Source organism: Fukomys damarensis, unplaced genomic scaffold (assembly GCF_012274545.1).
Source record: "Fukomys damarensis isolate Sample0158 unplaced genomic scaffold, DMR_v1.0_HiC HiC_scaffold_23, whole genome shotgun sequence".
Lineage (NCBI taxonomy): Eukaryota > Metazoa > Chordata > Mammalia > Rodentia > Bathyergidae > Fukomys > Fukomys damarensis.
In genome coordinates, this window is record NW_022900935.1 from 18,294,722 (window position 1) to 18,318,307 (window position 23,586).

At 37.6% G+C, this 23,586-nt stretch overlaps 1 protein-coding gene, 1 non-coding gene and 1 pseudogene across 8 annotated transcripts in view; all 3 read right to left on the reverse strand.

Moving 5' to 3' along the window:
- Phactr4 (phosphatase and actin regulator 4) overlaps positions 1 to 23,586 on the reverse strand; it is an 85,591-nt gene that overhangs the window by 28,846 nt on the left and 33,159 nt on the right. The window contains exon 2 of one of the 7 annotated variants that reach the window (XM_033767353.1): positions 21,133 to 21,193. The exons of 5 other annotated variants lie outside the window; for them this stretch is intronic. Coding sequence is in view for 1 of the 2 variants with exons in the window: in XM_010632360.3 (XP_010630662.1) it covers positions 11,485 to 11,530 (46 nt within the window). In the remaining variant the exon portion in view is untranslated. Of the gene's footprint in view, positions 1 to 11,484; positions 11,768 to 21,132; positions 21,194 to 23,586 lie in introns of those variants that run through there. One more of the 7 variants, XM_010632360.3, reaches the window with a different exon arrangement.
- LOC117287437 lies at positions 6,929 to 7,048 on the reverse strand. The gene has a single exon (XR_004518750.1). It is a non-coding gene; the product is annotated as a small nucleolar RNA ACA64 (small nucleolar RNA).
- On the reverse strand, positions 9,293 to 9,397 carry LOC117287442 (annotated as a pseudogene).

A 23,586-nucleotide genomic window follows, 5' to 3' on the forward strand; every position in this document is an offset into this window, starting at 1 on the left:
TGCATCAAGGAACAAATATTGTATTTTACATCAGAAACAAGTAACACCTTTTAGGGGAGTAGAGGGCAAAACAATTGCACTAAAAAAAAAAAATCATCCCTAATACTATAGCTGTTTTTTTATAAGAGAAAATACAAAATCAATAAGAATGTTTTAGAAATAGGTGCCAAATTCAATGTTATTTCAGTTGCTAAATGGAAGTCTAGGAACATGAGTAAGTAGACAGATTTACAGTTTTATTTTCAGACTAATAACATTGATGACTGCTGATGTATTAGTTTGTTATATGCAGAAGATGCAGGCAAAATAAGGTCCTGGCTAAGGTGTAACAAATAAAGATGACACAGGACAGTGTTTTTTCTTTTCTTCTTTTTTTTTTTATGGTACCAGGGATTGAACTTGGGACCTTGTGTTTGTGAGGCAGGCAGTGGCACCACTAAACTAAATCTCAGGTCTGGCCTATAGTTCTTTCTTCTTGCATGATTTATTCAAGGTATCCTAGATTTCAATGACTTTAATTTCTTATATGGAATCTGATTGTAACCCTGGGTCATATTTTAAAAAAGCTTAACTGCCAAACACATTAGAAGAACTTCTGAGCTGATTTTCCCTCAGTGGCATCCTAGACTGGACCCTATGAGCAACAATAGGGTGAACATATGGTATAGCTTTTAAGAGTTAGTGTTTTGGGCCAGCGATTTAGCTCAATGGCAAGGTGCCTGCCTGGCAAGCATGAGGTCTTGAGTTTGATTCCTGGTACAAAAAAAAAAAGCTGATGTTTTAATTAAGACAACATCTGGTCAATTATAAAACATCACTGAGAATGGAATACATTTCATAGCATTCACAATATTTGATGCATGTTAATGATAAAGCTTTCAAAGACCTACATATTTTCATAAATAAGAGCCAACTAATTTAAGTTGTTAATTCTCAAATAGCCTTACTTGGAGAGATTGTAAGGGAATAAACTATAAATCTGCTAGCCCATTCACTGAGTGCTCAAAATATATACTGCATGCATGCGCGTGCATGCAAGTGCACACACACACACACACACACACACACACACACCAGAGGTAAATATCTATCTGGTTAAAAATAGTAGAAAAAAATTATACTTAAGTTTTTTTCTTTTTTTTGGTACCAGCAATCAAACTCAGGACCTTGTGCTTGCCAGGCAGGGATAGCACCTCTGAGCTAAATCCCCAGCCCATCAAGTTTTTTACAAAATTACAGTGAACATAAAAGAAGGGGTTATATAAATATGCAATCTAATTTTTTTTTTTTTTTTTTTTTTTTTTTTTTGGTACTGGGGACCGAACTCAGGACCTTGTGCTTGTGAGGACAGATGGCAGGACAACTGAGCTAAATCCCTGTCATGTGATCTAATATTTTTACAAATAAAAAATGTCCAGAATGTTTTACAATTATACTTAGTAACATATTCATAGAGAAGCTCACACCTGAGAAGTCCTTAAATGAAATATAGGCCATGTAGTCTGCTTCCACTGTCTGCAAGGATTCAGTTTTATTTTATTTTATTTTTTTGAGACAGGGTCTCTCTATGTAGTTGAGACTGACATGGAACTCAGTGTGTAGCCCAGGCTGGTCTCAAACTCACAACGATCCTCCTGCCTCAGCCTCCCTAGTGCTGGGATTACAGGCGTGTGCCACCACACCTGGCTTTATTTTTGTGTGTGTGTATGCTCAGTCTGGTTTTGAACTTATAATCGTCCCCGTTCAGCTTCCTGAGTATCTGGGGATACGAGCATATACCACTATTCTATCTTGTATTTAGAATCTTTCTTCACTAATTGCTATGCACAATACTTTAGGTTTTGCTTCAACTTGAGACAAATCTGTCATGCTATTATTAAGGTGTGTGAGAGATGAAGACAGAACTCCAAAGTCATATTCCCAGGACCTTCCAGTGGAGAATATGCTAGAAGTGCTGTGAAAACTCAACTTTTAGTTATTCAAGATCAACTCTTATAGTTGTTTAAAGTGTTTATAAAATTCCACTCACTCTTTGCTTAAGTACCTGTGAAAAGAAATAAATCTTAAATCAAGGGAAGGTTCTTATGGATGAAAGGTCAAAGAAAAAGAAGTATGCAAAAGAGGATGAAGGCTGAGCAAACTGGCACACTACTGAAGCACTCTGGAAGGGTGAGGGGAGGACCTCAAGTTCAAGCCCAGTCTAGGCAACTTAGTCACTTAGTGAGAACCTGTGTCAAGATAAGAAGAACTGAGATGTGGCTCAGGCCTTGAGTTCAAACAAATAAAAACCAACAACTAACAACCAACTATTGTGGAAATCTCAATATGGAGGTACCTCAAAGAACTAGGACTAGAGGTTCCATCTGACCTATCCCTCTGCTGGGTATCTTTCCACAAGAATTAAAAAAATCATACCACAGTGATATATGCACACCCATGTTTATAATGGCACAGTTTTGTAACAGCTAAAACTTGGAAATAGCCCAGCTGCCCATCAGTTGGAGACTGGATAAAGACGATGTGGTTTATCTATAAAATGGAGTTCTACTCAGCCATAAAGAATGAGAAATCAGAGTCATTCAGAGGAAAATGAATGCATATTGAGACCATACTCTTAAGTAAAATAAATAAGAGAAACGTGTAAATACTGAATAGTTTCTCTGGTGTGAAAAACTAAAAGATCCAAAACAAGATCCAAATTGTATAACTGACAATGTGAAATAAGAAGAAAAGGGATAAAGATGTATGGGAAGCAGGCAGAGTAGGGGAAGGAAATAAGGGAAAAGAAAAAAATAGAAAAGAAAAAATGGAAACAAAGACTTTGTACACAGGGGAGGTTGGAAGGGGTAAAGAGAAGGCAAGGGTATGGAGAAAAAGTGAGAACCAAGATCTGTCATGTAAGGGTACAAGATCCCAATAATAAATGTAACTACTGTATACTTAAAAAGCACCAATAAACTAAATTAAAAAACAAACCAAAACAAAAAACCACCAGGGCTGGGATTTAGCTCAGCGGTTCCGCCACCTGAAAACAAGCAAAAAAGAGGATACAAGTCTGAGGATGTAGCTCAGTGGTAGACCATCTGCCTAGCATGCATAGGGCCTGAATTCAATACCCAGCATTGAACAACAACAACATAAGATGGAGATTATAATAATTATTAGTGAAAAGGGTAAATTATCTTCCCTTTCTCCCCTTAAATTCATTATGATGACACCAGAAGGAAATCAAAAGAAATCTATTCTATCAAATGTTTTACATATGAACAGTGAAATCTTCAAGCAGTTAAAAGATAATGTGGACTGGACCAGTCAAGCCTTCTGTACATAATTAGTTCAAGAATATTTTCAAGAAGGGAAGGTGGAAGATTAACAACATGACTAATGGTAAAACTCATTAGAAACATCCACTTAGCAGTATACCTAAATCCCACTTTGAAAAGGCTATGAAATTTGTCTCCCATTATCAAATTTTATTTAGGCCTATATTTTCTTATTATCTAACTAGCCTGCACCCAATACACTGGGATTGAATATAAGGCTTTTGCACTGAGCTATCTATCTAGTCAGCCATCCATCTATCCATCCATCCATCCATTTGTAGTACTATACTAGGGATTGAACCCAGGCTCTTAAGCCAGGGATTTAGCTCACTGGTGCTGCTGCCTGCCTAGCAAGTGCAAGGTCCTGAGTTTGATCCCCAGTACCAAGAAAAAACAAAACAAACCAGGCTCTTGCACTAAGCCACATCTCCAGCCTTTTAAAATTCTGAGACAGGGCTAGGGATTTAGCTCAGCAGTGCCGCCACCTGCCTCACAAACTCAAGGTCCAGAGTTCACTGGTACCTAAATAAATAAATAAATAAATAAATAAATAAGTAAGTAAGTAAGTAAGTAAGTAAGTAAGTAAGTAAAATTCTGAGACAGGGTCTCACTAAGCCACTAACTTGTGATTGTCCTGACTCATCCTCCTAGAATACTGGGCTTACAGGAGTGTTCTAACATGGCTTTCTCCCTCTCTTTCTTCCTTCAAAATGGGGTCTCGCTATGCAGCCCAAATTGCCTTGAGTTAGAAGCAAATCTGCTGCTTTAGCCTCCTAAGTGCTGGTATTACAGGTGTGCACAACCATGCCCAGTTCAAAATTTTCCAGAATCAAAACCAGAGACTCACACAGACTAAGCACATTCTCTACCACTGAGGTATACCTGTAGCCAGGTTTGTTTCTTATACTGTGTATTATACAAGATTCTAGAGCTGCTTCAACCACCAGACTTTTCCCAGTCAACACTTTTTCTTGCCAAGCATGGTGACACACACCTGTAATCCCGGCACTCAGGAACTTGAGGCAGGAGGATTGACACAGTTCAAGGCCAGCCTGGGCTACACAGTGAGTTCTAGGTCAGCCTGTACTATAGAGTGAGACCCTATTTCCAAAACAAAAAAAACAAGCACTGTTTTTATTTTGTTTTTTTCGGTTCTGGAGATTGAATCAGGGCTTTGTTTATGCCAAGAAGTACTGGCATGTAGCCAGTAAGTGAGCTACATTCTCAGCCCTCTTGGTCAGCATTTGATTAATGTTTTTAAATTCAAGTTTAGTTGGCATGTATGAATTAAGGAGTGATTCTTAAATAAATGTGTAATATATTTTAAAACACACTTTTAATTTCACATGAAGTATTCATTAGCTACTCACTCTCTCTCTCTCTCTCTCTCTCTCTCTCTCTCTATATATATATATATATATATATATGTTAATGGAGCTAAGGAAAAGACAAGGTTCAACAATATACCTTCAGTCAGATTATGTTCATTTAGAATGAGATTTACAACCAATTCTTTTTTTTTTTTTTAACAACCAATTCTTAGTCATACATGTTGGACATGTTGGTCAAATAACCTGGCCCAAGTTCTCCCACTTCTGCTGATAACATTTTTTATATAATCGGTTATTTGTACAATATTCTAAAATGCATAGTTTAAAAAGATACTTCAGGGGATTTAGCTCAGTGGTTCCTCCACTTGCTTTGCAAGCACAAGGTCCCGAGTTCCATCCCTAGTACCAAACAAACAAACAAACAAACAAGCTTCAGCATCAAGAAGTGCCAGGTATCTTCATAACCTAAGGATTTTACCTGTTTACTATATGTGCTGCCGAGGCGAGTACAGGATTTTACCTGTTTATTTCATACCTACCTAGCTAGAAACAGATCTCACTGTAAATAGCACTTTCACAGCATTAGAACTTTGTAAACGGAGGTCACTAATTTAGGGCACTTATATTGTATTTACTTATCTTGCTCTCTAAAAGAGGATTGTTATTGGATTGAAAGAATTGTTTCAGAAAATGGAAAAAAATTACGAAACCTAAACTTGGGGACAAAGTAGCCTTTGTGTCTAGAGAAGGCCCCCACTTCTGGAAATCTTGTATGACTCTGACCCTTGGGAATTACAAAGAATTAGGGAAAGCACTCAAGAGAAGATAGTCAGGGAGAAATTTCTCTGCACTTGCAATTACAGTTAAATCTGAGATTCTTCTTCTGAAAAAATATAGCTTTCTGATCACAAGTGCATTAGTAAGTGAATCTGGCTGGCTAGGGGCATAGATCACAAGTACAGCACATGGCTAGGTAGAATGTGAGGGAGAAAAGGGAAGGAGAGAAGAGGAGGGGAGGGGAAAGGAGGAAAGGGAAAAGGTAGGAGGAAAGGAGGATGCCATTATACCACTGGCAAACTGATGTACTCGGTTTTTTTGTTTTGTTTTGTTTTGTTTTTTTGAGATAGGGTCTTGCTATGCAGATCAGGCTGGCCTCAAACTCACATGGATGCTTTAGACTCCTGAGTGCTGGGATCACAGGTGTGCACTACCATGCCCCTCTCCCCTTCTTTTTCTTTTTGAGATAGGCTCTTGCTGGGTAGAGTTCAGGCTGCCCTTGAACTTACTAGGTAGCCAAGGCTGGCTTCAAATACATGGTAATCCTCATGCCTGTCCCCCAAGAGGTGGGATTAAAAGCTTGTGCCACTATGTCTGGCTTACACTTTTTTTTTTTCTTTTTGAGACAGGGTCTCGCTAGTTCTGGCTGGTCTCGAACTCACGGCGACCCTCCTGCCTCAGCTTCCCAAGAGCTGGGATTATAGGCATGTGCTACCACACCAGCTAAAATAAACCAAACTTTTTTTTCTAATACCAGGGATGGAACTCAGGATTTTTAGCTTGCCAGGCAGGCATGGTGCCACTGAGCTACATCCCCAGCGCTTGAACATTTTCTCTGGATTAAAATTTCAGGCTGAGAGTTAAGTATAAGCTATTCTTTCACAGAAAAACTAAATTATTTTTTCTTTCCTTTTTTTTTTTTTTTTTTTTTTTAGAAAGGGGCTTGCTATATGGTTCAGGCTGGGCTTGAACTCTCTGTGTAGCCCAGGCTGGCCTCCAACTCCTGGTAATCCTGCCTCAGCCTCCTGAGTGTTGGGATTACAGGTGTGCACCACTACACCCTCGTTTTTTTTTCTTTTATTTTATTGAGACGGAGTCTCAGGCTGGCCTTAAACTATGTGGTCCAGCCTGGCCTCTAACTTGAGGTGCGTCCTGCCTCAGCCTCCCAAGTGCTAGGATAACAAGCATGTGCTACCTACCACACCCAGCAGAAAAACAAAGTTTTATTTTTTTAGTTTTTATATGTGAAAAACTGAGAATTTTTATTTGAAAAAAGGGGACAATCGGACTGGGGATTTAGCTCAGTGGCATCACGCCTGCCTCACAAGTGTAAGGTCCTGAGTTCAATCCCTGGTACCAAAACAAAACAACAACAAACACAAAATGGGGACAATCGAGCTCTCCTACCCATATGGTCCTAGCATCAGCCTCGGGGCAACCCAGTCCTGTGGAAAGAAAGAGGTCATAGATCTAAGGCAGAGGCCAGGCAGCCAATGGGGCTGTAGGAGCTGGGATTTCACCCTTCCACACTAGCAGTAGAAGGTGAGCTAAGGCCTCTGGATGCTCTAGGCGCCAAATCTCACCCGCGACTACGAGAAAAACAAAGTTTTAACTTTGCAAAGTTTACCTGGAAGTAGCAAGCAGGAATGTATGACTATAGCAGTAAGGGATCTAGAATGCCTACCTAGTAGAGGGAAGCCAATAAGTTTTGGTTGGTTATTTCAAGTTTAGTACCAACAGAAAATCTTTTAAGGACAGCATGACAGAATCCTACACTGACACCTCCCCAACTCCAAAATTACAGGGGGAAGGCATGCCTGTTCCTTTCTGATTTATTGTTTTATATATATGAGAAATGTCTGGTGATTGTATACTGTTTCTCATTCTCATGAAATACTTTATTTTTAATTAACCCATATATCACCACCACCATTATCAACATCTTCAACATCATCAAGACAGGGTCTTACCACTGTTTAGGCTGGTCTTGAACTTCTAGGTTCAAGCAAACCTCCTGAGTTAGCCACCTGAATAGCTGTGATACAGGCACAGGTCACTATGCCTGTACTGTTGTTGGTTAAGTAGCAACATTAAATTGTATATATCCACCAAATGCCTTAGGATTTTGCCTTCATATATATTATCGCCTTCCTTGAAGTTATTCCTGTTATTATGAGGGTGAGACACTGTAACCACAAATTTCAGAGCAAAATGAATCAAATGGTGGTGGAAAATGAAAGTAAGAAAGGGAAAATACAGTACCTTTTAGGGCAATATATTCCTATGCAAATGACAAGTGGGAGTAAAAGTTAATCAGTACATGAAAAGAAAATAAAAAAGAAAAAAAGAAAAGAAAGCAGAGAGGGAATGTTAAGGCAGAGGAGAAAGAAAAGCTTCAGACTAAATGGTAGGATAGGACATATTCAAATCCTTTGGTGAGGCCAGGGATGTAGCTCAGTTGTGCTGCACCTTCCTGGCCAGTGCAAGGTCCTGAGTTTAATCCCTGTACTAAAAAAAGTTTTTTTTTTCCCTTTGTTTGTCTCAAATTTAAGGACATGGGCTTAATTAGCTTTTTTTTTTTTTTTTGGTACTGGGGATCAAACTCAGGTCCTTGAGCTTGTAAGGCAGGTGGTGCCACCACCGAGCTAAATCCCCAGCCTAGCTATTTTTAATATGATGCACAGTAAAGGATTCTAGTGAACATAAAATTGGCTTTTATGTTGAAGAAAAACTACAAAATATTTGGTTTTTTTGTTTCTTGTTTTTTGAGACAGGGTCTCACTATGTAGTTGAGGCTGACCTGGAACTCACTATGTAGCCCAGGCTGGTCTCCAACTCACAGTGATCCTCCTGCCTCAGCCTCCCTGAGTGCTGGGATTACAGGCATGTACTACCACGCCCGGCTGACAAAGTTTTATTCTGATAAATTTATAGGTTTCTCCTATAGCATATTTTAAGAGTTTTTTTTCTTTTTTACTATGAACTGATTAATTCAACTGTTTATTTCTTTGAATAGTGCCTGTACCATAAGTTCCTACTCTGTATTCAAAAACTGTTTCATCAGTTGTCTAGGTATCCTGTGATAAAAAATGGTTGGATACTGACATAATATCTCAGAAATTTGTGTGTAAATCCTCAATGTACAAGTTATCTATTTGAAATACACTGTTCCTTGGTTATTAGTTCTTGACTTCCTTCTTCCATCATAAGTCAGGGTCAACTAATTTGAAGAGTACTTTGATAAACCTTAAATTAAAAGTATTTTTAATTTTCTACATTTTGAACTTTTAACTAGAAAGCAAACTCTTTTTTTGAGACAGGGTCTCACTATGCAGTTCAGGCTGGCCTTAAACTCATTATATAGCCACTGACTAGCCTTGAACTTGTGGAGATTCGGCTGTCTCAGTCTCCTGACAGCTGAGGTTACACGTGTGAGCCACCACACCTAGCCAATTAATTTTATTCTTTTTTTTTGGTACCAGGGATTGAACTCAGGACCTTGCACTCGCAAGGCAGGAGCAGTGCTACTGAGCTACATCCCCAGCCCATGAATTTTACTCTTAAAAGTGTAAAAAATACCATGAAACTTTACTCACAAAATCTTTCATATATAGGGCTGGGCATCTAACTCAGCAGTGCAGTGACTGTCTGGCAAGCATAAAGCCCTGAGTTCAATTCCTGGTACCAAAAAAGAAAGAAAGGAAAAAAGAAAGACCAAAAAAAATCTTTCATAAGTATATAGATATTCTTCATAAATACTACCTATCACTAAGTTGCACCTGCTTAACAATTTAATGTTTTTTCAAAGCTCCTTTGAGGCTGGGGATTTAGCTCAGTGGTTCCGCTGCCTGCTTCACAAGTACAAGGTCCTGAGTTTGATCCCTGGTACCAAAAAAAAAGGTCAAAACTTTTTCATATTTATTTCAGATACTACACTTGATCTTAGCCAAAAGGCCGAGAAGTGATTCATATTTATTTCCTAGATAAATGTCTAGCATTATTTGAATTCTTACTGTACTTTTGTATATGTGTGGTATCGGGGATCAAACTCAGGGCCTTCTGCTTGCCAGGCAGGCATGGCACTACTGAGCTATATGCCTGACCCCTTCCTATACTTGTTAACAAAGAACTAATCTTTGGAGTAGAAACCATAGGCTAATTTAGTGGTCTAAAAGCAAGCTATTTGCCAAATGCAGGAAAATGGTTGAATCTAGTAACAATGAAGAAAATATAATCATAAGGGAATGCAGGCATAGAAAGAGGGCAGATAAGGTATATATCTGTTTTTAATTTCATTTCTTAAACTGGGCAGTGTGGTCCCACAGGGTTCTTTATTTTTTATTATTCAAAAAATTTTTTTTGGTACTGGATATCGAACTCGGGTCCCTGCACTTGCAAGGCAGGTGGTGCAACCCCTGAGCTAAATCCCCGGCCCTCTTTATTTTTTTTCTGTGCTTTTTTTTTTTTTGGTACCAGGTTTTGAACTTAGGACCTTGTGCTTGCAAAGCAGCCGCGGTGCCAATGAGCTAAATTCCTGCACTGACAGGTATGAATTGAAGATTCCTGAATCTCACTTTTTTCCCCCCAGTACTGGAAATTGAACTCAGGACCTTGTGCTTGTGCTTGCCAGGCAGGCCTGGCGCCATGGAGCTACATCCCAGGCCATGTGTACTTATGTAACTTTGTTATATTTATGAAACATTTTTAAAAAAATTGTTTTGAATTGATAAAGAGCCAGACCTAGTAATCAAAATAAAGTGAGTTATGTACTGTGGTGGCCCTAAAAATCTATTACAGAAAAACTCACTTTGTGATCCATGTGCCTTAGTTTCAGGACACATGAAAAATACTTCTGTAGATATTTTACGTGGAAAGTTCTCTAATTAAAAACGTTACTTTACAAACTAAATCATATCAAATTATAGGTCACATTTGGGAGTGTCACCTGTATTCCAATACTTCTATATTTTTCCTGAAAGTTGCAAACACTTATTTCTGAGAAAGAAAAAGCAGCATAAGACAGAAAATTTTCTGATAAATGCATATAAAGCTATAAATCTTTTTAAAAAATAGTGTAAGTCCTAAAAGGATTTAAAGGTGTCCCCTTACCTTGCTTATATTTAGCAATTCTTTAATGAACATCCACTTAAAACATTTTCTCAACTCATGATCATCATCTTATATATAAAACCACACAAAGTTAGGAAAACAAGTTCGCAGCAATAAAATCACTTACAAGCTTTAAACTCTGAAAGTTTTAAGCCCAAAATTATTAGCCTGGTCTCTAGCTACTCCCTGAGATAGTATAAAACTTCAAATATAAAGCAGTAACTTTTCAAAAGTTTGTATACCAAAGGCCGGGGATTTAGCTCAGTGATACTGTCACCTGCCTCAACAAGGTTTTGAGTTCAATCCCCATACCATTAAAAAAAAAAAAAAAAAAAAAGTTTGTATATCAATGTGTTGTTTTATGAGAAAGTGAAATACCAGCATCATGGAAAAAACCTGAGATTTACTTGGAAAATGTAAAGTCAAGACTAAAAAAATTAACTCAATTTTTAAAAATGGTCCTGTATTTACAAGTTAGAAGTTCTAGTTCTATATCACACATGTAGCAACTATCCAAGTCCCACAAAATATCGGAAATATCCCTTTTAATTCTAAATAAAGAGTTCTGGTAGTATTTATTTTCTCCAAGGGGAAGAAACTAACAGATAAGTAGCTTCATAACAATATAATATTTAAAAACTCCAAGGAGATTAAGTACAACAAAACTGAGAATGGTATATTAATCTAATTGTGTGATAATAACTTACATCTTTTTTTTCTTTTTTTTGGGTGCTGAGGATTGAACCTAGAGCTAGCCAAATTCTCTACCACAGAGCTACACCCCCCAGCAATTTATACATTTTCATTCATTCTTCACAAATTTATAAACGTTTCAAGGTTATGGACATCAAAATTCTTGTACTTAAATTCCTATGTAATCAACTTAACCTGTAAATCTACCTTGTCTCTGTCAAGATTCAGTGTTTCATTGCTTTATTACTCACCAACTGTATCTGGATTTACCGGTCTGGAGACATCAGCTTGCCCCATGATTATATTGTCTGATGTATCTCAGAACAACAAACTGTCCCGAACAAAAGCAAACTTCTCTCAAAAGATAAATCCATATAAAGATGAGACCTGAAGTCCTTTCTCACTGTCACTGCCAAATGTCAGGAAACGGCATGAGGTCAGTCAATTTGCTGGAGTTTTTGTTTTCCTGTATCCTGGCCTGGGCACTTGTGGTTCTTACAAATATGTCTTCACGCTGGCTCTCTTCACACAGAAATGCCTGTCATTCCAGAGTGCACACTGTGAAGAGTTGAAGTGCGGAAGGGGAGGAGACTGCCAACCACATTCTAGCTGCCGAGCAGCACAGCCCAAAAGCACACACCCTCTTTTCCTGACTTTGAGCTTGGCTAAACTCTCCAGGTTCAGAGCCACAGAAGAAAGGGAGTTTGCACAAATGCACCAACTGGGCGTGGTGGTGCACGCCTCTAGTCCTATCACTCCGGAGGCTGAGTCAGGAGGATTGCAAGTTTTAGCCAAGTCTAGGCAACTTAGTGTGACCAAAAAAATTTAAAAGTCTGGAATATAGTTCAGTACTATAGAAACAAACAAAAAACAAATACACAAGAATTTGTGTACTGGGGACTGAAGTCGGGGCTTTCATATTAAGATACGTACCCAGTCCTCTGAGTGTGTGTGTATATATGTTTAAATTTTTTTTTTTTCTTTTGTACCAGGGATGGAACTCAGGTCCTTGCACTTGTGAGGCAGGCAGCAGAACCACTGAGCTAAATCCCCGGCCCTGTATGTTTAATTTAAAAAAAAAAAGATTCTTCCTAAAAAAAAAAAAAAGAGGAGCACTCTACCACTGAACTATATCCCTGGTCCTAGTATAAATTTTTGTTCTCCAAATTGAGACCTTAAAAAAATTTCTAGTACCCAGAATTTCCCTTAACCTTTCCACAATACATTCTATTTCTTGCCTGTATTACTATTAGCAGTTTTTGATAAGGGAAAAAAAAGAAATGGTACAAGTAAGAAAATAACAATGCTAAGGTATCTGTAAGGAGAAAAAATGTAGAAACACTTAAGCAACATTCAAATTCATTAATTACTGATAATTTAAGATAGGGTCTCGATATATAGTTCAGGTTAGCCCAAAAGAAGATTAGGATGATGCAGATATGGGGGCACACACCTGTAATCCAAATACTAGGGAGGCTGAAGCAGGATGATCGCCATGAGTTTGAGGCCAGCCTAGGCCACATAGTGAGTTCAAAGCCAACCTGAATTACATAGCAAGACTGCTTCAAAAAAATAAATTTTAGTGAATTAACTTAGTTAGTGTGTATTTTCACTTGAAAAACATGACATAAATTTATGTAATTTACCAGGTGAGATTTTAGTTATTAAAATAACCAACATTTTATAATTTTGGGGGGGTTTTTTGAGACAGGGTCTCACTATGTAGTTGAGACTGACCTATGTAGTCCAGGCTGGTCTTGAACTCACCACGATCCTCCTGCCTCAGCCTCCCAAGCGCTGGGATTACAGGCACACGCCACCACACCCAGTCAACATTTTATAATTTTGCATTTTAAAAAAGACTTTAATTTCAAAGAGTCCTAGCCAGGGATGGTAGCACATGCCTATAAACCCAGCACTCTGGGAAGCGGAGGGAGGAGGACTGAAAATTCAAGCCCAGCTTGAGCAAATTAGCAAGATTGTGTCTCAAAATACAAAAGTGCTGGGGATGTCTCAATGTAAAGGCACTGGGTTCAACTCCCAGTATTTCCAAAAACAAACAAACAAACAAACTAACAGGAGTCCTTTGCTTTGGGCAAAGGGGTAGTAGGGAATGGAGTTCAGGTTATAACACCATTATCAAGTGTAGCTGTCACTAATTTCTTCCATGTACAAATATTTTCACTAATTATTTTCTTTTCTTAAAATATACACATATTAGTCAGCCCCACACCTGTAATCCCAGTAGAGATCACAAATTCCAGCCTAGTGTGGGCAGTTTAACAAGATCTCAGAATTAAAAAAGGGCTGAGGACATAGCTCAGTTCACAAACCCTGGATTCAATTCCCTATACCAGGGGAAAAAAAGATATACACATATTAAATAAACTTAAAAAATTTTTTTGCAGTTATAGGAACTGATCCTAGGGCTTTACACATGATAGGCAAGTATGCTATCACTGAACTACAATCTGATCCCAGCTTTAAAAGATATTTTGTTCCTAGCACAGTGTGATGGCACATGTCTCTAATCCTGGCACTCCGGGAGGGTAAGGCAAGAGTATTCCAAGTTCCAGTCCAACTTGCAACTTACAGATTCTGTCTCAAAAAATTTTAAAAGGGCTGGGGATGTAGCCTGGTACAAAGGCCCTGAATTCAAAAACAAAACAAAACAAAAATAATGCTTTGTTTCTCAGATTTAATACTAAAAGCAAAAAACAAAACAGAAAAACCATTACAAACAACAAAAGCTGAAAACAAGGAAGCAAAATTACAAATTTTCTTGACCTCCTAATTTTTTAGACTGTATTCTCTCTGTTGGCAAAAACTACAGATTCTAAACTTTTAGTGATATTTACAACTTCCAAACATTTTGTTAGCAAATCCATCAAATCATATACCAGCATGACAGCATATTTACATGTTTTATTTTCAATGAACAGTCTGTAAGATCAATCACAAGATATAATGCTTTAAATGCACTTTTATCCTGATACCAATATAAATTGGATTATCTAGGAGAAAAAGCTCTTAGGTATTTTATTTTAGTTTTGGTACCAGGGATTGAACTCAGGACCTTCTGCTTGCCAGGCAGGCCTGGCACTACTGATACATTTCTGGCCCTTAGCTATTTTATTTTTAAATTTTCATTTATTTGTTTGGTACCAGGGATTGAACTCTGGACCTTATGCTTGTGATGAAGGCAGTGGAATCACTGAGCTAAATCCCCAGCCCTAGCTAGTTTAATTATATCTCCCTCAGGTTAATTCAGCATACTTCTTACATTTTTTTTTTTAGCATACTTCTTTTTTAATTGCCTGATGTCTCAGCAAGGTAAGCTCTAGTGAGAGGTTAAGAAGAAAATCACTTTCCTTTAGGAAAAGATGACTGATAGAAAATTTTTTTCATTGAGTTTATTGGTACTTTTTAGTAATATAGTACAGTTACATTTATCATTGAGATCTTATACCTTTACATGACAGATCTTGGTTTCCATTTTTCCCCCATACCCCTGCCCTCTCTAATCCTTACCAATTGAAATTAATAGATCACACAAATACTAAAATAGAAGACTAATTTTTAATTTCTGGATATATAATTGCAGGAAAAAGCAGACTCACCCCTCCCATACCCCATACTGGGGATTAAACTCAGGTCCTTATGCAGAGCTAGACAAGCACTTTTATCAGTGAGCCAAATACTCCATCTGCTTACTTTCCTTTATTCCCATCCCTCTACTCTAACCCAGTCTGGCTAGCTCTGCATAGTTACATACAATAAATAATGTCTTAAAATTAATAATTGTGCCTTGGGCCAGAGATTTAGCTCAGTGGTGCTGCTGCCTGCCTTTCAAGCGCAAGGTCCTGACTTCAATCCTCAATACAAAAAAAAAAAATTGTGCCTCAAACTCCATGTGGAAATTAGAAAGTCTGCCTAGTCATTTATAAACTCTATACTATCTCCTCTATCTGCATAAATTGTTCCTTTAGACTGGAATTTCTTTCCCAAAGCTATCTGGGGAAGTTCTCTTACACATAATTAAGAACTGGCTCAAATATGACAGTCATGGAGGCACACACCTGTAACTCCAGCACTCTGGGAGGCTGAGGCAGGAGGACTGGAATTTTGAGTCCACCGTGCACAATTTAGAGACTTAGAGGAATCCTGTTTCAAAATAAAAAATTTAAAAGGGCAAGGTGTATAGCCTAAAGCAGACCTGTCTTTGATCCCCAGTACCACAAAAAAGAACTGGCTTCAATATTGCTTTCTCTCTTAGGAAGCTTTCTTTAGATTAAAAAAATTTTTATTCTTTTCAATTTTTTTTGTGGTACTGAGGATTGAATAGGAACCTTTCTTTAGTCACTCAAGAAGAATTCCAGGATTTACTGAACCCAGTACTGTGTTGATGATCAAAACAAGTTTTTCCCCTTAAGGTGCTTAGAGATCAAGTAAACAGGTTCTGCAACAAAGTATGTTTCTGTTTTGCTGTAATATTAAGGATTGAACCCAGGGCTTCAGGAATGCTAGGTAAATGCTCTTCTACTGAGCTACATCCCCAGCCCCACAAGAGTACAATGAGCACAACAGGTACCACCCAAAAGACATAGAGGAGAGTACAGGCAGCCACAGAAAGGATGACAGAAGTGAGGAAAAGGTACAAGGACCAAGAGATACCAGAAAGGGAAAGAACTGATTACAACTGTGGTTTTGCTGTGGTCATGTGATGATTGCTGAATGGCAATAATCTTTATATTTCACTAGTGGGTAAGAAACTCCTCTTGGGCAGGGCTTATGAGGTACTTATCCCTAAACTCTCAATAACTGGAGCAACTTGGTGTATGATGCACATGTAACAAACATTAACCTTGAGTAGAAAGAAGAAAAAGAAATCTTTACGTCTTGTTCATGTAATCTAGTGAAAAAAAAAAAAAGGCAATTAAAGTGAAGAGTGCCAGTAATGGAGGCTGGACAAAAAGTATGGAGACCATACTTTTCTATTCTACCATTCCAAATAATCCTAGAAGTTGCTGTGAAACTCTCACTTCTGTGGGGGAAATGGCATGTTCATGATGATTTTTGAGAATTTACTCCTTTGCAAATAGTAGTAATAAAGGAGACAAAGCTGACATACAATTGTTCACATAAACCCTCAAACAATCTTTATGGGCTCAAGATTCTGAGCAGAAGCCAGGTGTGGTGGCGCACTCCTGTAATCACTCAGGAGCTTGAAGCAGGAGGATTGCTGTGAGTTTGGGGCCAGCCTGGGCTACGTAGTGAGCTCAAAGATAGCCTAAACTACAGAGCTATACGGTGGCCTGCCTTGCAAGCGCAAGGACCCAAGTTCAATCCCCGGTATCAAAAAAACAAAAAAACAAAACAAAAAGAAAAACCAAAAACTACACAGCTATACCTTGTCTCACCAAAAAACAAAAAACAAAAAAACAAAAAAAACCCCACCACAAATTCTGAGCAGAAAGCAGCTGTATTTTATGCAAACTAGCCTGAAGGACAAGCTTTCAAGACAAAAGCTGGGCCACTGGAATCACCAGATACTCATGCCACTTTACCCCAAATATTATTGGTTTATTGATACTGACCTGGAACTCACTATGTAGCCCAGGCTTGTCTCGAACTCACATCGATCCTCCTGCCTCAGCCTCCCAAGTGCTGGGATTACAGGCGTGCGCCATCATGCCTGGCCTGCCTCCTATTCTATACCAAATTCTGTAACTCTTTCCTGCTTTCTGCCTGTTTCCAGGAGGCAGCATGGCTTTTCAATGGAAGAATGAAGGGGTGGTAGAGACACACATAACTGAAAATTTTGGGTATTCTCATTTACTGATTGAGATTGCTGAATAAGTTACTGGTTAAGTTACTTTATTCAAGCCTTATTTTACACATATGTAAAATGGAGATAATTACTCAGAGATGTTGTGAAGGCTATGCTAAGACAAATCTAGGACTCTGATGACTGGAAGTGTTTGATATATGGCTCCTCTCTCTCTCCCTTTAAATTCTTTACATAAGTGCCCCTCATCTTTCAAATAGTTTATTTATAATTTATATGATTGTTTTTTTTGGGGGGGGACCAGGGATCAAACTTCAAATAGTTTAAATAAAAACCCTACAGTTTTCTAGGAAAAAACTGAGAAGTTCTATTAAGTTTTTATTTTATAGCAGCTAAATGTTTCTTTTGTCTTAAAAAATGGCAGTCATGCCAGGTATGGTGGCACACACCTGCAATCCCAGCACTGGGAAGGTGAGGCAGGAAAATCACAAGTTCAAGCCCAGTGTGGCAATTTGCAAGACCATGTCTCAAAATAAAAAGGGCTGGGGATGTGGTTCAGGGTGAATACCATCAGTTTAACCCTCAGTAGCATAGAAAAAAAAATAAAAGAGAAGGGAAGGTGGTGGGGGAGGGAAGGGGAAAGGGTTTTTCTATACTTGGGTTAAAGATTTGGGAATCAATCACCCCCTTGGGGTGGGGGCCAAACTCTACCATTGAGCTATCTCCATGGCCCAATTTGGGGAGTTTCTTAGCACAGTAAAGACAGTGAGAAAGACTGGAACTGAAGAACATGAGAATCCGCTGAATGCAGATAAGACAGTGTGGGGAAAAAAACTGAGCAAAAAGATTCACAGGTGATGGGGCTTAGGGAAAATGGGACGTCAAATTATGCGACATCAGGCAACCAACTCAAATTATTGCCAACTGGGCATGGTGGTACATGCCTGTAATCTCAGCACTCGTGAGGCTGAGGCAGAAGGATCGCTATGAGTTTGAGACCAGCCTGGGCTACATAGTGAGTTCCAGGTCAGTCTCAACTACATAGTGAGACCCTGTCTCAAAAAACTAAAGAAAAAAAAAATCGCCAAGGTCCCTTCTGGTTAAACCATTTCTTTTTATTAGCACATAGTATTGCATTACACAATGTTTATATTCTGTGTGTGGGGTTGGTACATGTCTATAACACATCTCAATTCATTTTTCATCCCCTTTTCCTTCCCTCCTTCTCTCCCTTCATCTCTTGATCCCTTTCCCATTTGAGAAATATCTCCTTATTTCCTATTATCTTTTTTTTTTTTCGTACTGGGGATCAAACTTGGGACCTTGCGCTAGTGAGGCAGGCAGAAGAACTACTGAGCTAAATCCCCAGCCCCTTCCTATTATCTTTTATTCTGCTCTTTATTTATAATTTGGGTTTCTCATATAAGAGAAACCATGTGACATTTAAACTTGTGTGTCTGATTAATTCACTTAACAATATGGTCTCAAAATATGTCCATTTTCCTATAAATGACTTCAGTCAATCCTTTATGGAAGAGTAGTATTCCATTTTGTATAAATATCACATTTTATTTACTCATTCATCCACTAATGGACATATGGGCTACTTCCAAGATTTAGTTATTAATACCTTCCATATTATTTCAAGAATACATTTCAAGAAATATTTTATTATGGATGACAGTGGCCATAGTATACTTTCTATAACTAATTTAACTGAATTCTTGCCAACTACTACAAAATAAATGTTAACCAAATCAAATTATTCTTATTGGGAACTGACATTTCTCCACTGTACAAATATTTATTGATCACCTTTAATGTGTCAGGTATTGTTATAGGTATTGGGACACAGCAGTGAATAAAAAGAGGGGAAAATCCCTGCACTCTTTCTTTTTTTTTTTTTTTTTTTTTTTTTTTTTTTTTTTTTTTTTTTTGTACTGGGGATTGAACTCGGGTCCTTGCACTTGTGAGTCAGGAGCAAGAACAACTGAGCTAAATGCCCAGTGCCCCTGCACTCTAAGTATGTTAGATGGTATTTAGTGCCACAGAGCAAAAAGAGGGAGAAAAGGGAGATAGTACAAAATTATAAATTGGGCGAACAGAAGGGCCTCATGAGAAAAATGGCATATAAACAAAGACCCAAAGTAAAAAACATATTTCTCAATTAATTTCCTTTGTCATTTTCCTAACACTACAATCTCTTTGGTTCTAATGGTGGCAAAATGAAAAAGCAACATTTCCAATCAGGCCAAAAATAAAATACTGATTATATTACAATATATTTTAATCACTGTACTGCTCAAGTTCTCAATTATCTATGTGTACTTTTCAACACTATGGCCTCTGGTCAAAGATGATTATTTACATTTATATTAAGTAAAATTACATATAATTTACAAAGTTTTTCAGTTCTGGTAGCCAAACTGCAGGTGCTCAACATCTATACATGGCTACTACACTGGAGAATGGAGAATACTTCTGCCATTACAAAAAATTCTGCTGGACTTGCTGAAAGTAAAGTAAAAGCATACTCAGAAGTTTTCCAGTAATAACAAGAGTATCTCAAAAATCTAACAACAATACACAGCATGATATATCAATTTTTCACCACACTATTTGACAACATATTCTAAAGGAATCTTGACTGTTTAAAAAAAAAAAGATTTTAGGGTTGGGGATTTAGCTCAGTGGCACAGTGCTTGCCAAGCACAAGGTCCTGAGTTTTATCCTTGGTACCAAAAAAAAAAAAAAAAAAAAGTTTTGTTAGCCCGGTGGGGTGGCACCCACCTGCAATCCCAGCTAAGGCAGAAGCATCTCAAGTTTGAGCCGAGTCTGAACATTTTACAGAGAGTCTTTGTCTCAAAAGAGAAAAAAAGGACTAGCAATATAGTTTTATGTAAAGGCCCTGGGTACAATTACTAATATCACAGGAGGGGCAAACAAAGATTTATTAAGAATTATATCCATTTGTATCTGTTGAAAATTAACAATCTCCATTTTACTGGCTATCCATTAATACACTTTCTAATGCAGTATTACTTTTTCATGATTAGAATATAGATTATTCTTATAGGTACAATAAAATAGATTAAGGAGCCTTAAAGAAAAACATGCTTTATAAAATCACACAATTTTCATAAAAATTAAGTCCTGATTGACCTCGATTAAGGAACCATGAAATATCAATGATGTGTAGAAACTAAACAGACAGAAATCAAGGAGTGCCCACTGAAGGGTTTTGAAATACGTTGAAAGTTTCCTAGTAAAGTGGCATTCACTGCTGATGACTCAAAGAGATGACTCTTAGCCACTGCCACTTAAGTCTTCCTTGTCTCTCTTTCATAACTCTTCCTAACTGAGCCGGTTCTCAAATTCACTTTAATAAAGTGAGAGAGAAAGAAATCTAAATATTTCCAATACCCTGTCACAAATACACTGGGAATATAATGAACGTCTGATGAGAGCTAACACATCTGTGACAGTTACTTAGAAATTTCTACTGAAGAATTGCCTTAAACAACATTCTTTTCCAGTACATGTGCAGACGAATCTAGCCTTCATCCTCTACTAAATAAAAATGCCTGAGTAATGAACACCTGGGGACACTATGAGTCAGTAGCAATTCCTAAAAAATAACTAAGGATGACTATATATTGATGTTTCTATCAAACTTGCTCTAGCCAGTAATTCAAATACATTTATTTGTTTTCCATGTATTAAATATCCACTTCCTTCATACCCTTCCCTTCCCTCAGAACCTGATAATTTTCACAACCACAGGAAACGAGTATTGGGGGGCTTTATATAATATGCATTTATATATTTTTCAGTTTTTTGAGACAGGGTCTCACTGTGTAGTTCAGGCTGGCCTTGACCTCACAGCAATCTTCCTGCCTCAGCTCCCCAAGTGCTGGGATTACAGGCGTGGGCCAACATACCTGGTCATATTTTTAAAGTCAAAGAGAAAAATTGTACTTTGGATTCTATGTACCTTAACTTCTATATCTCATTAAAAACAAAACAAAAAAAGAGTTAAACACATTTATGCGTTAGGAAAACAATGTAGTAGGGTCAGAGGAAAATATGGGCACCTTGCACCTTTGCTCACCTTTGCAACTCTCCCAATCCTGCTCTGACCTTTCTGAAAAGCTTTACTAGTGCTGCTGAATCTGTAAAATGTAACCAACAAATAAAACCTTCTAAGACATAATTTTGATGACTATCATTTCAAACTATAAACTATTTTTTATTTATAAAGCATTACATAGGACTCAATTAGCTATTAAATATCATATCCATACTTACTTTGTTCCCTGGCTTAAGCATCAAGAGCCTTCAAAATATCACCTAAAATCCAAGGAGCTAGTAGCCAATTTGTTGTGTGATTTATACAGAATGAAAGAAAAAAGCAAAATGATAACAGGCTAAAATAATTCTGGGATTTGTACACTTGGGGGAGAAAAAAGTCTTCTATAGTTGGGCCCGACAATGAACAACTGTCATCTCAGTTAATGGGGAGGCTGAGGCAAGAGGGTCACAATCTAAAAGCCATCCTGGGCAACTAATACCCTGTCTCAAAATTTTTAAAGAAAAGCCCAGGGAAGCTGGGCATGGTGGTATATGCATGTAATTCCAGTGCTCTGAGAGGAGAACTGCAAGTTCAAGCCCAGCCTGGACAACACAGCAAGTTAGAGGCCATGTCTCATAGTATAAAATAAAAAAAGGGCAGGAAGAGAGATATGATCTTTTGCTCTCAGGTTTGCCTACAGGTTTCTCTCCTGTTATTGTGTATTTTATGTTATGAAATATGTCAGGTCTATAAGAAATGAGTGGGTAACAAAATCACTGATCAGTTTTGTGATGGAAGGGAAAAACCACATAAAGATTATCTTGCTACCTATTGGTTATACACTATTATAAATTTAGTTCCACAAGTGCTTAGAGCAACATATTCTTTTAATTACAGTGACTTTAGACTTATATAAAACTGACTTAAAAATAGTTGTTTTTTTCATTCTTAAGAGAAACACAAAGAATAAACTATAGCAGTACCAATTTTTAATCATTCAAAGCTCATTATTGGTCTCTTCTCTCTTTGATTCCTGTTTGCTGATTTTTTATCATTTCACTAAAAAGTAAAAACTGATGCCAGAAAAATAAGAACATAAAAAAAATAAAGTAATATTAAATTCAAATTCATTTAGTTGGTTACTATGAATAACTGTAACAAAAGATCTGATAAAAAGATTTAACTTTAGAATAAACTAAATTCAAATTCCCATGCATTTTTCTCCCTATTCACTATAAATAATATATTAATTAAGCATGTATTACAATGTCTGGGATTATTTTAAGTGATATATGTCATTAATTATTCCTATTTTATGAACAAGGAAACTGAGTCACATAGGGGTAAATTTGTCCAAGTTAACAAACACAATACTGAATTCATACCTTAGTAATATGGATCCAAATCTTTACTCTTTACTATACTATAAACCTAGATATACAACTAAAAACTTTAGTGCCAGGTTTGGTGGCCCACACCTGTAATACCAGCACTCGGGAGGCTGAGGCAGGAGGATCGCTGTGAGTTTGAGACCAGCCTGGGCTAGGTAGTGAGTTCCAGGTCAGTGTCAACTACATAGTGAGACCCTGTCTCAAAGAAAAAAAAAAAAACCAAAAGACAAAAAACAAACAAAAAACTCTAGTGCCAGTATTTCAATAAGAAACCCCAAGTTGGGCCAGGGATTTAGTTCAGTAGTTTCACTGCCTGTCTCCCATGTGCAAGGTCCCAAGTTCGATCCCTGGTACCAAAACAAAACCCCAAGTACCGAAGCACAGGTTTATATCATCTTTCGCCTATATTTATGTTCCTTGGGGGACATTATGATTAGCAATGCACATGTATGTATCATGGTGATGTATGATCTGCCTGTATTCTCTAAGGTAGATAAGAAGCTTCTAGTTTTTTCTATTTCTCAATGTTCACCAAAGTCTCCTTCTTTGATAGAGAACAAAAACAAAAAATTCTCCCTAAAAGAAATCGCCAGTAAACTATTCAAAGAACATAGATATAGAAAAGATACATAGCTGGGAATTTAGCTCAGCAGTTCCACATCTGCCTCACAAGTGCAAGATCCTGAGTTCGATCTCTGGCACAAAAAGAAAGGTACATACAACGTAAGCAAATATTCTGGTTTGGGTTTCTTTTGCTTTGTATTTTTGAGCAATGCAGGAACTTGCAATGCAGACCAGGTATCTTGAACTTGCTATGTATTCCAGGCTGGCCTTGAACATCTTGCGCAGTCTCCTAAGTGCTGGGATCACAAGTGGGTACTAACACATCCCTCTCACAAACAAGTTTTGCTTCAGTAATCTCTATAAAGACAAGACGTGCTGAATAATATGGCTCTGAATCCTAATAACTCTTTTTATCTATATAAAAACACTTCATTTTGTCTCAGATTAATAGTCCCCAATCTCTTAAGTGCTGAAACATTATCTCATTCATCTTTTTATTTCCTTTGTGGTAGCTAGACCAGTGAGCCAACAACTTTAT